Source organism: Rhea americana, unplaced genomic scaffold (assembly GCF_003343005.1).
Source record: "Rhea americana isolate MKP2758 unplaced genomic scaffold, rheAme1 scaffold_4, whole genome shotgun sequence".
Taxonomy (NCBI): domain Eukaryota; kingdom Metazoa; phylum Chordata; class Aves; order Rheiformes; family Rheidae; genus Rhea; species Rhea americana.
Genome location: NW_028186534.1, coordinates 3,048,987 through 3,065,213, shown reverse-complemented (window position 1 = coordinate 3,065,213; position 16,227 = coordinate 3,048,987). Strand labels below are relative to the sequence as shown.

General features: G+C 39.3%; 1 protein-coding gene across 1 annotated transcript in view; it reads right to left on the bottom strand.

Annotated features, from left to right (window-relative positions):
* The window catches only part of TOP1 (DNA topoisomerase I), a 68,720-nt gene that overhangs the window by 13,255 nt on the left and 39,238 nt on the right, over positions 1-16,227 (bottom strand). Inside the window, exons 4-10 of the mRNA XM_085313939.1 lie at positions 13,628-13,748; positions 12,972-13,030; positions 10,067-10,162; positions 8,720-8,795; positions 7,616-7,713; positions 3,487-3,602; positions 13-134 (exon numbers count right to left, since the gene is read on the bottom strand). Coding sequence (XP_085170065.1) covers positions 13-134; positions 3,487-3,602; positions 7,616-7,713; positions 8,720-8,795; positions 10,067-10,162; positions 12,972-13,030; positions 13,628-13,748 — 688 coding nt within the window. The remainder of the gene's footprint in view (positions 1-12; positions 135-3,486; positions 3,603-7,615; positions 7,714-8,719; positions 8,796-10,066; positions 10,163-12,971; positions 13,031-13,627; positions 13,749-16,227) is intronic.

Sequence of the window (16,227 nt, the reverse complement as noted above, 5' to 3'; positions counted from 1 at the left end):
CTACAAGCATACCTTTCTCCAATCTTTGAAAAAGTTTTTCCTGAAGATCTCCTTTGTAGTGTATTCATGATCAAGCATTTTTGCAAAGAATGTGGCAACTTCTTCTGCTTTGGTGCTCAGCTTCATGACTTTACCTACAAAGAGAGGTTTTCTTTTTAAAATAYAGGATAAACTTAGGAACTGAAGCCAGAAAGAAGCAATAGTAACTACTTTAAAAGACACTATACTTTTACCACAGAAAAAGTTTTTCACAAAGATGTTATTTGACAGGCAAAGGAAATACAAGAGCACAACTGCTTGACTTTCATCACACATTTTGAAAAAAAGATTCCCCTGGAATCCAAGTATTAGAAACAGCAATACCAGTCCAAYGTGAGACAGGTCAGAGATGCACGGCAGGAAGGGGAAAAGGCCTCCTGTGGGAAGCCCTATGTTGAGGCCTCCCAGCGACGCCTATGTGCCTGGGGAGATACTCTTGTTTGAAGTGGAAAATGCAAACAGTTGTATTATATTTCATATTCCAGAACTCAGACATATGAAACACCAACTCCATATTTCTCTTCTACCCACAGACACAGCTTTGGAACACCTCTTCCAGCCTTTAGCTATTTCTGGCCAGGAAGAGTCCTCACTATACATACACCACAAATAGGCTGAAAGCAATGCCAAACATTTAATTCCCCTTCACTACAGGGAATTGTGTAAGAATTCTGCTAATCGTTGAGGCCTTTATCATGTGAATGCACTTCTGTGTCCCCAAATCATACTCGAAAGCCAGTCATATGTAAGACTGATCTTTCAACGAACGAAAGAAGGTCACATTTCAGCTTATCTGCAAGACTGCTGTACAAAGTGAAATTGCTGCAAAGATTTTTGAAGACAAGGGGAAAAGAGGGTGCTGCAACATTGAAGCTGTGGATTCAACATCTAACATTTGCATCAAGTGTGCCTTTTTAGTCCAGAYCTCATTCTTGATGACATGTAAGGTGTCAGTGATCTCTGCGAAGGATTTTGCATGCACCTCACATCTACAGCTAGTTGCGAGGAATACTTAGACTCCCAGTAGGCTGGCAGAGAGTCAGCACCTGGGGATTTTTTTTTTTCTTTTTTTTCTTTTTTTTTTTTTTAACTTGTCAGTTTTACTGCACAAAAAGTCAATGCAAGAAGTGCTGCAGTTCATTTTAAGCTACTGAAAAAAAGCTGCAGTACTTTTGAATTACTACATGTTTAAAAACAAGTTACATCATCTCCAAAATTATAACACAGGTATTTATATATAAAGCTTTAAGATCTATAAAGCCTTGTAAAGCAGAATTTAGCAAAAGGTTGCAAAGATCTGAAAATATCCCACATTACAAATTAAAGCAACAGTAACTCTGCCAATTTTAAAACTGCAACCTAAAATACAGCATTTGTTTGCTTAAAACAGGAAGTAGGGGAAGGAAGAGACAGCAAGGGAAACACTTTTTCCAGGCTGCAAGTCTAGCCTGAAAGACGCTATGAGTTAGTACCACTTTATAGGGCTAAACTGACTAAAGTTGCTTCCAATTTGCAGAACAGCAGTACATGCTCACCAATCATCTTTATCTAATTGCTTTAGAGTAGATTTCATTGRATTTAATTTCCTTTTTTCCCAAAGGTTTGAAAAGGCTCTCAGTGATAAGCCTATATCTTTTAAAAAACAGATGAAAGTTTTTCCAGAGTATTGAACATTAGGTACCTGACTTAAAAGYTCAAAATCAGACAGCAACCAAGGGACATGTAAGCAGAAGAGATCACCCTGCCRTGACTCAAAGACAAATGCCATCACGTATATTCTTAACTTGCTCTATCTACAAAAAACATGCAAGTTCAAACTGTCTTTACAGTAAGAGTAGTAGCTTGTTTAACCACAGTCACTCGAGCATATATCCCAGCCCTATTGGATGGCTTTGGCATTTTAAGCTCCCTTCCGAGTCCGTGCTGTAAGCTCTAACAATAGCTCAGGCAGTCATTACGTTAGATAGGAGCAGGCACTCTTACTGCAACGCAATCACGAGGCAAGGGATGGATTCCTCCRGTGAGAGCCGGCAGCCTGGCAGCTGGCTGGCTCGCCCCAGCGTGATTATTGGACTCTACAAATCATCCTCGGATAATCTTGAAATTAGACAACGCCTTGTGAGCACAGACTGCAGCTCTCAGCAGCTGCTGGGTAAATCAGACATCCGATTTTTAGCCTAGTTTCTCAAGGCAGACTTACGCGATCGCTTTGTCTGTCAGAATCCCACCCCCTCCTCTGCAATTTTTGAGCTTATTGGTTGATTTCGATCACAGAGGCTGCAAAAACCCTGCACTTCCTCTAGACTTTATGAAATAGATGGCTAGATAGGACAGAAGCTTATTACTGCCTGCACTGAAGGGATAGTTATAGCGTAAATTCACCCCTCCCCTTCTCCAGGCTCCAGGAGAGGTATCTTATATGCTTTGGAATAGAGGAAAAATTTCCACCAACTTTGCATCAAGCTTTCATCTAACATCAAGACAAAAGCCTGTAGGAAACCAGGCAACCTTGATCACAGAGCTACTTGTTTAGAGATAGTCTTTAATAGGATATGATACATTTATCTTACTACATTATCACTGAAAGAATCCTACCTATTCCTCAGTATTTAAAAGCATGCCATGTCACATGAAAACAACATGTAGCTTCTGGAATAGTTCCAGGCACAGATGCCCCCTTCATCAAAAATTATGTTTTCATCCACTCAAATGCCTCCCACTTAATTTAATCCTGGGTTAATTTGATCCTTCATTTAACAAGATCACAGGACTAAAAGGAAACACGTGGGTCATCAAGTCCAGTCTCCAGCAGGCATCACATCATATAATCCCTTCCACATTAGCCTCTAACAACCAGTCAGCCCAGCATATTAGAATCCCACGCCAATTAGTTCTACCACGCGTAACGGCTGGTGGGTGCGACCTCRAGTTACACATAAGGGCTGTGTCCTCGGGCCAGGCTGACCCCATGCAATCCTACAAGATCCTAAGCATCTGTATTAAAATTCTGTTGTCTTTTATCCCCATCATACCAACCAAGTGGTCACGAATTTCATCACAGATGACAAAGTTACAATTTGTAAGACTGGGGGGGGGGGAAAGCAAGCCTAAAGATGACCAGTTGATCAGCTATAATTACGGACTGTACCAGTTATACACTGCCACTCTCAGGTATGCGACACTCTCATAGTTAAGTAAGCTGAGAGATTTTACCACCATAATAGTGGGAGAACAGGTTCATATCCACATGAAATAAATTCACCAAATTCATCAGGCCTTCCTCTTCCTTCTAAAGATTCTTCTTTTTCTTAGCTGTTGAGGAACTTTTTAAGCCAACCACCTCCTCATCCCTTGAGATCTCAGAAGAATGCCACAACTGCCTAATATTAATTTCTTTTCTCAGTCAATAGAAACCCATAAATATAAATTTATTCAATAGAAACTCACCATCATAGTAAAACTTGACATTTTCAGGCAGTGGTTCATATGGTGGAGCAAATACAGGACCTTTGTGCTCTAGGAACTTCCACTTAATGCCTTCAGGGTAGCGCTCTTCTTCCCACCTTCAAGAGACAGTAATATGAATCGATATAATTTTAGCAATTTGAACACCTTGCATTGCAGATATCTGATGATACCAGACTTGTCATCTTCCACTTGCTGCTCCTCTCAGATAAATGCAAAAATACATAGCTGAAAAAGGTGAGAACTTAGAAAAATTAAGTAAAYCTTGTAAAGCAGCTAGGATCATACCTAACCAGAGTCAGCTGTGATCTAGTATCAGTCAGGTCCAGGATGCCTTCTTAGCAAAGCTAAGCAATTCCAGTAAGTTACACAGCTGCTTTCAGGTGYGGACAGGTATCCCATTAAGAGCAAATAATGAAATAGAAATTCAATTATGACCTAAATGAGAACCCACCTGTCTGAAAGAGAAATACTAAAGCCTGCTCTGCCATTTTAATTTCATATCTATTCTTTGGGTAATAAAAGCATATTTGGAAGAAAGAAAAGCAGCAAAGGAAAAAAGCATACTTGCCTTAAAGCACCTCTACAGTAACACTTCGCAAATCAGGTATTAGCTATCATAAAATGGCAAAGTAGGTCCCATCAATCCCATATTCCAACTGAACAAAACTCACAGGGTCATCAGTGTATTTGTAGAGAAAAGGGCCAGTTTCCCTCCCCYAGTTCCCAATACTCTGTCCCCAAATCATGGAATGCGCACTCTTTCCCTGCCTCTACACTTCCACGATTACTAGAACTTTACTGCTACATGCTGCTGGCACAGGATTCCCTGCTGAGACAGGCTATTTTACTTCAATGTTTAATCAACTGGAAGACCATCAACCTGTCACACTACTCAATCTCTGAACTGCCTAGACAACTCTGTTGAACAGCCATGACAATAAAAAAAAGCATAAGCTTGCCTAAGCCAATTCTTTTTCCTCTAGCRTCAGCCTGATAAGCAGTTTTATCCTAGGTGCAACTGCAAGTTAGAAAAGATGTGCATGTACATGATACATTCCAAGAAGTGTGATGCACAAATAAATATTGATTACTTCATTTCTAATTAGATAACAGGGTCACTGCACAGAAGACAAGCATTATATAGAGAGAAGAGCTTCTCCAAGAAGGAGAAGTACTCAAAACGCTTCATAAATTGTTGACATACAGGCAACACTGAAAAGCAACAGTCATATGGGACATAGCTACAGCTAGAAAGTCATCACCTTTGATAAAGGTTTTAAATGCAGTATCTTTATGGGCAAAATGCAAAATCTAACATGTCAGTGGGTCTGATTGATTATCAGTCCTTGTTTGGGAGGAGAGCTTGAATGAAACATGTTGAGATAAGAACTTGTAATATTGACATCTGAAGTTTAGATCCCACATATTTACATTCCTAATGATTATTTTCTAAATCAACTGAAAGCTAAAAATATAAATATTTTGTCAAACATTGGTCTAAGTTCTTACACCCAGTAACTCCTTACAGCAAAACAAACCCAACCTCCTCAAACACCCACTTCTCTAACATAGAATATTTTTATTTCAGTAAAATGAAAGAAGTGGATCTCATTTGCAGTAACCACTGCTTTACAGGACAGATTTGTCATTTCTGCTTTTTCAGTTCCCCTATCCCCCTCATTTTTTCAGTTGGCCATCCTACTATTTACTTGATGGGAAATTCTGTTCTCCTATCTGTTCTATTCTCTTAATAAGGAAGCTTGCAAAAGGAGAACTAGAAAGATAACTGTTTAAACAGATAGCTGAAGCATGTTGTGCCCATTGGGAGGGCTACAGTAAACATCAGAACCCTGTTGTAATTTCTAAGCCCATGTTCAGCAGCCCATAGATATCAAAGTTCACCACAAAAAGATCACAGATGACTCCCAATACCACCTGCTGTGTTCCTCAGCAGTGGTACAGGTTTCCTGATTAAGTCCCACACCAAACCTGTCCTAAAGAATGCCAGAGTGGCTCAAGAAGGTAGAGCTGGTGAGGTTTTTTTTTTTTTTTTTTTTGTGTGGAATGAAAATGTAAAAGCTTCTTAGAGACCAGAATACGCCTCAGGTCTTTGTTACTTCAAGGAAATGAACTTATTATAGCACAGAGTGGGAGAAGTGCTCATAAGATATACTTCTGGATCACATATTCTTCACACACTGACAAGAGTGTGAAAGTGACCTCTAAAGACCTCCACATGGTGATGAACAAGGCCAGTGCCTTGGGAATGTCTAGCATCAAGCATTCCCATATGTGAGGATTAAAATGCTCAAGGCAACAAGCACTTGAGAAAGCAGCCAAAAACAACTAAACAGACTTTCAGAAAATTGACTCAGATGGAATATAAAATGCCCTAAAGAGATGCAATTGGAGTGCTACACGGAGATGAAACCTTGTCCAGCAAAGACATGCTATACAAAGCCACAGATGGACGATAGGAACATCAGCAGAAGGATGCTGCCAGATTTTGCAAAATACGCTTTCAAAGGCAGTTTTTCTCAACAGTCAGCACAAACTGCAGAGCTTAGCATAGCTACCTGGGATTGTGCTGCCAAGGCAGGTGAGGGAAGAATTGTATGGCTTGCCAGTAAAGGTTTGCTGTTGAAGGATATGGACTACAATAAAAAGGAGCTGTGATAACAGAATAATAAGTTTTAGACAGAACCAGTAAGGTCTGCTGAGACAAAACCAACCTACTGTAGCTCCCTATTTCTTCATGCCCCAGCAGTTTTTTTAATGTCAAAGTCCATAAAATATGTTGTTAAAGGGATCAAGAAGTCAATTGAAAGAGAAAAAAAAAAAAAAAAAAAAAAAAAAGAAAAAACCCTAGGATATTTATAAGGAAGAACCTGAAAACTACATTTATAAGAAAGCATACAAACACAAAAATAGACAAGTGTCAATATTCTATGTGAGGAAGTTGTGGCAATCAAAGGGAAATATTTAAAGACTATAAACATTATGGAGTTTTTTGCCCCCCCCCCTTTTTTTAAGATGATAGTAAAAGCAATAAGGGAGTTAAGAGACTGAACCCAAAAGGATCTGGAAGATTGCAAAGTTATTTCCTCACACTACAGATCTATTAAAAACAGCCTCAGTTTCTTCTGAGGGAAAAAAATATCATCCCCAAAAGATCAAAAAAAAATACACTACAGGAGATCAGAGGAGTGAGGAAAACATGTTTCCACTTGAAGCCCTGCTGCATTAAATGGAGGGAAGTATAAAAGTATTCAAAATATACATMTATCTCTGCAAACCTAGGGGTAAAATTAGTTTACATTATTGAGGATAGTTGAAAAGAGGAAAATCCAGCTGGTTTCTTACAGAGAGCACAACTGGTGAGCACAAGTCTATCTTCTGCATGAAAGACAAAGTTTCAAATTTATTTTAAAAAGGTTCTAAAACCACACGTGTCAGTGAAAGCAAGATCCCATTTACTCAACGATGCTACTTTAGAATCCTGTGTGGGAAAGAAAATGCTTCCCATTCAAAATTTATTTTTGAAATTTAATTTCCAAACAATTCAAGCTTAATTGGTCAACAACTGAATCAACTTTCATTCTTGTGCCTGAAACAGGAGCAGTTTTGTGAGGTACACAGTTGGCACCCAACTCAAATAAAAAAAGGTGGTCACTTACTTTGCTAGTATAAGCCAGCTTTAAGAACCATACCAGTTAAGACATCTACTGCATTTATACATTCCTGCTGATACCCTAACCCACAAGTTTTCATATTGCTCCGAGAAACATCAACAAGGGGCAAGCTCTGGGCACAGCAATGTGAGATCTGATCATTACAGGTAGTATCCACATTCTAGTGACAATAAGGAACTTCTTATTTCTTACCCTAGGTATAGAAAAAAAGCTAGTTCACTTTTAGGTCAGAGGATGAATGTATCAAATAAGATATTTAGAACCTATCAAAAAGTAAGCCAACTACTCAGAACACAAATCTTTATGCGTCAAGAGAAGAGAAGGCCATGTACGTTTACTTAATCAGTCAGGATGAGAGGTAACGGAAGGAAAGTCCAGGTATAAGGGAATAGTCTGTAGCACTGATATATATTTACCATTTCCATTTTTGTTCCTCTTCTTTTTTCGGCTTCTTTTTCTTGTCCCCTTCTGGGACTTTCTTATCTTTGCTCTTAGCCTTCTTGGCTTTGTTGTCCTGCAAAATGCGGAATAACTGTTAGACAAAGCTACTCTCTCTTGTCAAAGATGATTTAAAACTAAAAAGATCTCTCTTGGGATACATTAGTTTGATCACGAACAACTGAATTACTGTAGCCTAACTACATAAATGTGCTCTTAGATCATCCTATCAAGTCAAAGTCCTCTGATGGTCTTACTTTAAAGTTCTAAGCCAACTTCTCCTAACAAGTGGGACATGCTAAGCACACAGACAGTCAGTGAGTTACCCCAGCTCACCTGTTAAGCTGTGAGTGAGGGTCACAGTAACATGATTGCTCAGTTATAGAAATGCCCTCCTTAATCTGTAATAGTACATCTATTTTGGCAAGCGATACAGAACACACTCCACTGTGAGAGTGCTTTTGGGAATGTACCAGTATATGCTTACTGTAGAGACTTTTAATAAGCGCTAGGGGATTAACCATTGCAGCAGGTGTTTCACATGGATATCTTCACTGGTAGATGTGGAACCTAGTTCATTAGTCCCAAATTATGTCTAACTTCTGTTCTCCAAGTCCCTTTCCAAAGAAATTCCCATCCTAGGCTTCATGTAAAAGCTTTAGGCTGCTTTATGGCAGCTAATCTAGGTTTCAACTCTTCTGTCTCTGAACTGCGCTACATCATCTGTGCAATTACCAGATGCTGCTAGCAAGGCTCCTCTACCCTTTGAGGGATCCTTAGTAGAAAGATTGTGAATTCTCTGGAATAGGCTAGAAGTTCATGTCTGGAAGGCATCATCTCCATCCGCTGTGTTGAGTGGAGGAGARAAAGTTCTCCTGACTTTTCATACATCATAACTCAAACATCAACTCACAGCATAGGGGTGGWTCTACCACATACAGCTTTTGTCGTGCACAGAGGTATTGACTACAAAGCCTCTGACTCCTTCCTCTTGCATCAGATTCCCTGCTCTACATAATTTAACACTGAATTGTCAGCCTTCCTTTTCCTGATCCCAGAAATAAACTTGTCCTTCATGTTACCTCTTCCTCCTCTTGTTTCCTTTTCTTTGCCTTTTTGATGTCTTCTGTTTTTATTTTCTTGGGTTTATACTCAGCACTAAGAGAGAAAAGAATAGCTAATGAAAAGTCATACATATACGAAGTGTGTGCGCACCTGTATGTACAAATTCGTAATACTTCCACCTTGTTTAATCTCTAAAGAATATATATTTATTCCCCCTCACACTGAAGGCTGAATAATTGCTCCCCAGCAAGACAGTCTAAAAATAATCTAGAAAACTAACTTATTACTGCAAATACCCCTCCAAAAGTCATGGATACCAGAAGCAAAAATCTTCCTCAGTGAAGAACCAGTTCAAAAGCATTAGCAGCTGTCCAGTAACTACAATGGAAAAAAATCAGAAAATCTTACCAGTGCCCCCTTCCTGCTCCCTTTTGGGGACACGAGTCTGAGACCCACCCACAAGGCCTACTTTTTGCATCCCCACTAGTTTAAAAAATGGCAAAATAAATTCACTGCTGCTAAATTCTTAATCTTTCCACTGCAGGCATGAGATGGAAGGTCACAAAAACTTATCAGAAAGGAACAAATGATTATAGTGATTACACAAAAGATATCACACCCATCTCTTGGAAACTGAGAAGCTCCACAYAGGAATAGAATGCCACTATAGTTAAAAAACAAACACACACACACACAAGGAAAACCTCTTTCAAGCCTTTAATTCCAGACTAGTAATAAGGTAATAGAATAACAATATCTAAAGAGTTTGATACACAGAGATGGTGACAGAACACAGCAGGATATAACCAGGTTTTTATTTTACAGAGCAGGCTACTATATAGAGGGCAAATGTCACATGTATTTTTCTTTTGATTTAGAGTCAAAAATCCTCAGCCACAACTTATTTAGATCCTTTTAAAGGGGAATCATGCGAAGTAGCACAGGCAAAATGAAATCAGGCTGACAGCGCATTTTCTTYCTCCTTTGCAGCCATTTCCTCACCCGATAGAAACTACTGCAACCACTGAGCTAGCACTAATATCTCACTTGCTCAGATTTATGTTTTATAGACCTGGTCTGTGCGGTTTTCTTCTACTTTCTGGTTTATTTATTTATTTTTATTTACGAGCACTGCAAAAGACATGATATCCTGTGTAGAAGCAGGTAATGATATTTTTTTTCTACAGACAGCACAAATACCATCCTTGTCCTSCTCAAGAAAATCTGTAACAACTAAAAAGCCTGATCGCAGATCCAGGCCTACATCTGAACCAGTCTGAATTGAAGGACCTGAAATCCCACCCACTCCCCCGAAGTTCTCTTTTTAAACTAAAGGCAAATATCCTAACATTCAGGTCACTTACTCATCATCTTCTCGAGGTCTCTTTAGGAGTTTGGAGTCCTCTTTGGGAGGAACATAAAAACCATCATCATCTGGTTCATCTTTAATGCGTGGTGGACTATAAAAAGAAGCAAAGAAAGGTGGTTCTAACTTCAAGGAATAGAAACGGCTTGGAAATCAGTACCAACTCAGTTGAAGAAATTAGCTGCAAAGTGGGCACGCTTTCCAACTCTGGAATGGATTGTCATCTTAGACCTCATAGCTCTGGGGCCTGTCATTCTCTGAACATCTGGAGCAGCATAAGGAGATAGTCTTTCCATGTCTTGGTATTTGAAACTTCCCAAGCAACACAATATACATCTCAACAAACAACTTAGATATCACTGTGTTTCTTTGAAGTCCGTATTTTGTAAAAATGACGGCAGTTTCCAATACTTTTTAAAATTTATTTAAAGATAAAACAAAATTGAAATCATGCATGTGTGCTGGCAGATAGGAACATTAACTAGTTTGAGCTCAAAACCCTTATTTAGTCAGATAAGAGAGAAAAGGTTTGTCAACTGAACAGATTTGAAAGCTATTCCCCCGCATCTTTTGCCAACTAAATATTGAGGCATAATGCTAGTATGTGAAAACTAGAAAAAGAAACAAAGATTTGGCAAAGTTAAACTGATTAGTCTCTTCTCAGTATCCAAACTGCAGGAAACAAACAATCCTGTCCCTCTCAACAGACCACAATTATTAAATTAGGCTCAATGTTTTCAGCCATAATATCCCAAGATGCTAGTAATAAATAAATAAAAAAAAATAGAGTATGACTGCAAGAAAGATATCTCTTTAAACGAACTCATTATTTCTAGATTTCACAGAGGCATTACATTTATCTTCATAAAGAAAAAAGATGTTGCAAGGAGTCCAAAATTACATTTTGAAGCACTTAGTACCATTCCACTCAGGTGGAAAAACTAACAGTGATATCTTGAGCTTTCCTATTCATATGCAATCAGCAATTTCTCTATTAAATTGACTCAGTTTCCAAGTCAACATGGAGATTCTACAATTGGGTGGAGTGGGAGAAAAAGTCACAGCATTCTGCTTTGTAGATCACTGTCAGTAAGAGMTATTGTGGAGTCTTACTTTAGCTAGTAATATGTCTATGAAGTAGAACAAGACAGGTGCTCTTTCACAGCTGAAAAGCCACTGCAATGCCAGCAGATGCAAGTCAGGAAACAGATACGTGTTGCTTTAGGAAGCCATTTCTACGCCATCACCTATGATTAACTAAGATTTGAGTCTGCAACACACAGACACTTCAAAATACCYATGGAAAAAGAGGCATTTGTCCCACCTAATTTCTCTCTTCTCCCAGGCACAAATCTAGTACTACTTAACAACTTAATAAACAAAATTTTACCTAGTCTAGTTCAACACTGAAGCATTTCCCAATGTTTTGTAATAACAGGAAACGAAATATGCTCACTTTAAATGAAAGGAGCTGTGTGACCAAGTTGAACCTTGACTTCTGTTGTTCCTGAGACTGTAACATCGCTCATCCTACCAAGTCTTAAAATCAAAATGATCTGAACGAGGACATATCCCTCTGGTGAACTTGCAAAAGAACGTTTCAGCAAGAGAAAGAAGAATACTTTTATCTTAGYCAGCTTTTGGCCCTGAAGAAGGCACAATTATGATGGTTCCTCCAGGCTTTTCTCGGATGCATAAAAAAGTCTTTGAGACCTGAAAAGGATCCAGTTACTTTGACATGAGAACACCCAGAGTCTCTGGTGAGATGAGCCCATGCCTGTAACTCTGCTTAATAGTAGAAACCAGAAAGAGTTAATAAAAATGACTGTTTCCTACACCATAAAGCACTTAAACATTGTTTTCCATTTCCAGAATATCAGTCCCCTAAAAGGGCCTGGAGAGGGCGCCTCTTTCCTGTGCCAAGCATAAAAACTACACAGTTTGCATTTTTAAACAGAAGTATGAAAATGAACCAGATGGAGAAACTCACGTCAAGTAGGCACATTCAAAATATGCAGAGAATCACTGACAGGCACAGACTACACAGGTGCTTCCTCCCAACCTCTCTGCATCCACAGAACATGGTGAGACTGGAAGGATTTTTTTTTTCCCCCAGTCAATTCATAAAATTGGATATATGGTTGAAAACTTTAACATGACGCATACCAACTGCTTGTAAGGTATACCCACCTACCACAACATCAATGGATCAGACTCTACCCAAGAGAGCAACACAAAAGCCTAAGTGAGAGGACCGGATTTATCACCTTAAAAACAATCCAAGCCTGGATTTAAACAAGTGACAGAGATCTGAGCTTGAAAAAAATTTAAAAATTACTTTCAGTCAATTAATCACTTCTGAGTTTTAACATGACTGTTTAACATCAACTCATACAATACCCAAGTCCAGGAGACTCTATTAGCAGCAGAAATTTAGTAATTAGTARAATAGCTAGGCATTTTCTACTTCTAGTTTATACAAGCATCCTTCTTGCCACTTACTACAAAGGCTTTGGGCTGCAGTCACATACAGAACAGATACTTGAAGCTGCCTTTACAAGGCTCTGTTTCCAGAGGTTTCAATATACCAGTTTTACAACCGTGACAGAGCTTGTTCCAACCCCAGCTACTGATACTTCTATAGTTTAATCTCTCCTGGGCAGAATTCAACATTTGAAACTGGGAAAACCCTGCACACGCAGGGAGGCAGCAAGTCAACAGCTCACATCACCAGTTGCTAGGAAAGTAGATCAGATACCAGTTCTCTTAGTTGAGAAGGATGTATCATCAGGAGGAGTCTAAAGCATTCCAACTTTGTTTTTCAAGACCAAGAGGATTCAAGTTCTCTGAGCATTTAACATCAAATTGTTAGTTTTTTTCAGATCATAAATTTGATTTCTTACCTGGAGAAACCATTTTCCTTTTCCTTCTTTATTTTCACATCACCGGCAGATAACTTAATCTGAAAGACAAAAAAGCAGGAGTGGACTAGTCCTTGCTTTTCCATCATGCAACACAGGCAGGCTATTTAACCTGCAGAAGGACCCCAGTGGCACTGCTACAGGTAGTATCCCTATTATAGTACTGACTGATCTACAAGATACACCAAAAAGGCCACATTTTATTTGAGTCTTAGTCAATTCAGTATATTCTGGTCCTCCAATTCTTTCAACAGATTGTAGTCAAGCCTGTAATTCATCCAAAGTACACTATTTGTCCATATTTTTCTCTGCAAGGAAGAAACGTGATCCAATAGATTTTTCCTCCCTTGTCTCTAAATCTAAGCTTGGCAAAGTGAGAAAATAGTAACAGGAAAAATTTAAAGCAAGTAGGCCTATCTCCATTGTGAAACCATCTCTACTCACAATATTTGTAGAAAAAGCCCTTGTAACTTAATACCTTGTATTCCAAAAAATGAAGCTCAAGCTCAGCACAGGGACAGTTCTCTCCAAGTCAATAAAGACTCAGAAGTGTAAGCCATCTGCAACCCATTCACTTTTCATCATTGGTAGTACCAAACAGAACCACCCYCTTGTGTCTCCCACAGAAGAACACCTACCTTCTCTTCCTTTCGCTTCTCCTTATCTTTGTGTTTGTCTTTGTGTTTCTCTGAGCTGCCATCTTTGTGTTTGGTTTTCTCCTTGTCTTTGTGTTTCTTTTCCGAGGAATCTTTGTGCTCACTGCAAGATAAGAGAGAAAGTTTGCAGAAGGGGACACACGCAAGAGATCTGACCAGTGCAGGCAGCTTCCAGTGATAAGCACAGACATGGGTCTTGATGCTTATGAACCCCACAAACCAAGTGATCACACTAACATGAAGATCCAGCAAGATCTCCTGTGCATTATCTTTAGGGGGATGAAGGACATACAACATAGCCACAACAGCCAGGAGTTTCACTTCGGGAAACCTGTATCAGCCTGGCCTGCCAAGGATATTCAACAGTTACTACATTTATCATTGTTGAACATTTTAGGTTGAATTCTCACTATCTCCGCTTTCCCTTTTCTCTAGTGCACACAGTGGACACTGGAATAGAGCTGGCAGTTGCACCAATGCCCATCTGAGTTTTTGTTCAGGCAACAGGTCGTCAGTTTGTTAAGTTTGTTAAAACAGCTCATCTCTGGAACTTTGAAGGAAAATCACTGCTTTCTATTATTCTCAAACAGATGAGAACTAGAGCAGACAGGATACGTGGCATACTTGTGTTTATACAAAGTCAAACAAAAATGGCAGGAACAACTCGGCAGTCCTTAGTCAGAGCTATTCCATCAGTTAGACTTCTTAAAATCAGTGAGCATAACTGACTCTGCCCAAGGATGAAACACTGCAAATTGAGACAGAGAAGCACCAAAAATGTCTTCAAGAAAGAATCTGTTCTACTACTACTCAGATTCTAGCACAGTCAATAATAGTACTGTCAGTTTAACATCCAAAATTCATGGGTCAGGACTGAGAGGAAAAAAATGCCTTCAAGGAGAAGAAAGCTGACYTTATTTATTCCTTCTCTATCCCCTTCTGGTTTCTGAGACATTTGGGTAAATTTGGATTACGTGTTCAAGCTTTACTTATCAAYCAGGAAGACTAGAAAATGTCACTGTTTTCAAATGAAAATGAGGTTCTCATGGAATTACTTGACCTGTGGAATCAAGAGYGTAAGGAAATGCTCTCCGAGATACGACAAAAATTCTAAAAACTGGCAACATGGATTAGCAACACTTTTGTGGAAGGCAGGCGGTAAGCCTGTGAATTCAGCGTGCCTTAAATACACATTTTGTAAGGCTGTACAGACTCCCTGAAGTCACCTTTGGCTCAAGCAAGCCAAAGGCACAGTGGAAATCAGGCTCTTTTCTACTGAGCACAGTAAGGCTGCAAGCACGCTGCCTTTCTCCAGCTGCCAGTTCCAATGCCTGCTTCCCCAGGACTTACGTTTTGACAAYGTGCTCTTATTGCTGCTGTTCTCTTGGACATTCGCTGTTTCTCCTTAGTACTACACAATTTCATACAAAGCTTTGCTAGAAATAGGCAGCTTCCTTATTTTAGTTATTTCAGCACTCGAGTGCAAGACCAACTCAACCTGGAAGAACAGAGACCTGGAAAACAGCAAGCCTGGAATGCCCACTAGGAAAGTGAAGGATTTTATTACTATTTCTTTTAAAGATGCTTCAAGTCACGTTTCTCAAAAATAAACAAACAAATAAATAAAAGGAGAGAGAGAGAACGTGCAAAAGGCCTGGAAGTCTCACGGCTACAGAAAGCAAGCAGCACATTAACAAGCTCGCATAAAGTGAGCGAATGTAATTAAGAGGAGACTAACCAAAGTCACAAAAACACCAACCCACACCCAGCAGCAGAACCACAGGGTAAAGTCCAACGTGGAGCGAGTTTCAGAGGCTCACGTATCACTAGCATAGATGGACCTGAACCTGTGAAAGGTCTAAATTATTCAAGCTCAGAGTAGCACACTCCAGTAAACACATACAAGCCTTCCAGGCCCAAGCAGTTAAAGGCAGAAAACTCAACCTTAAAGGAAATCCGTATATTGCATGTACTGTGTTGCATTAGAAAGAGATCAGTAGGATCAACAGGAAGAGAAACCAGTTTCATTTCAACTCTCCAGAAACCTTACTTTATATTACATATAAAACTGTACCGGAATACCTAAATGTTAAGAGGCAACTGGCATTCTAGAAATTCCTGTAGACAGACACACAGCACCACATGTTGCCTGTGAGCGAAGATTTAACAACTGCAGACTATTCTTACCCAGCAGATCACATTATGTACGCTGTGCGATCAAGACATACAAGTACATACAGAACATCCTGACACTGGATTTGAGAAATCCACTAGCTGCCTTCTCCTTTTACTCAGATTTAACAACCCAGTCTCTGGATCCTATTTATTTATCAGTACCTTTGAGACTCAGAACGCCTATTTCATTTTCCTTTTCTCCAACAATATTCACTGTTCCTCTGAAAGAACAAAACTCCATCAGTGTTAATAAACAATTTTAAGCTCTGGAAGGTCTGCAAGACAGAATCAGAATTTCCAGCGTTACCTATATGCATGTTAGGGACCTCATTTGCCAAAGATTCAAGTCTTAGAATTACACACAGAGGTTTATCATCACACAAGGAAAAAATAAATAAATAATAATA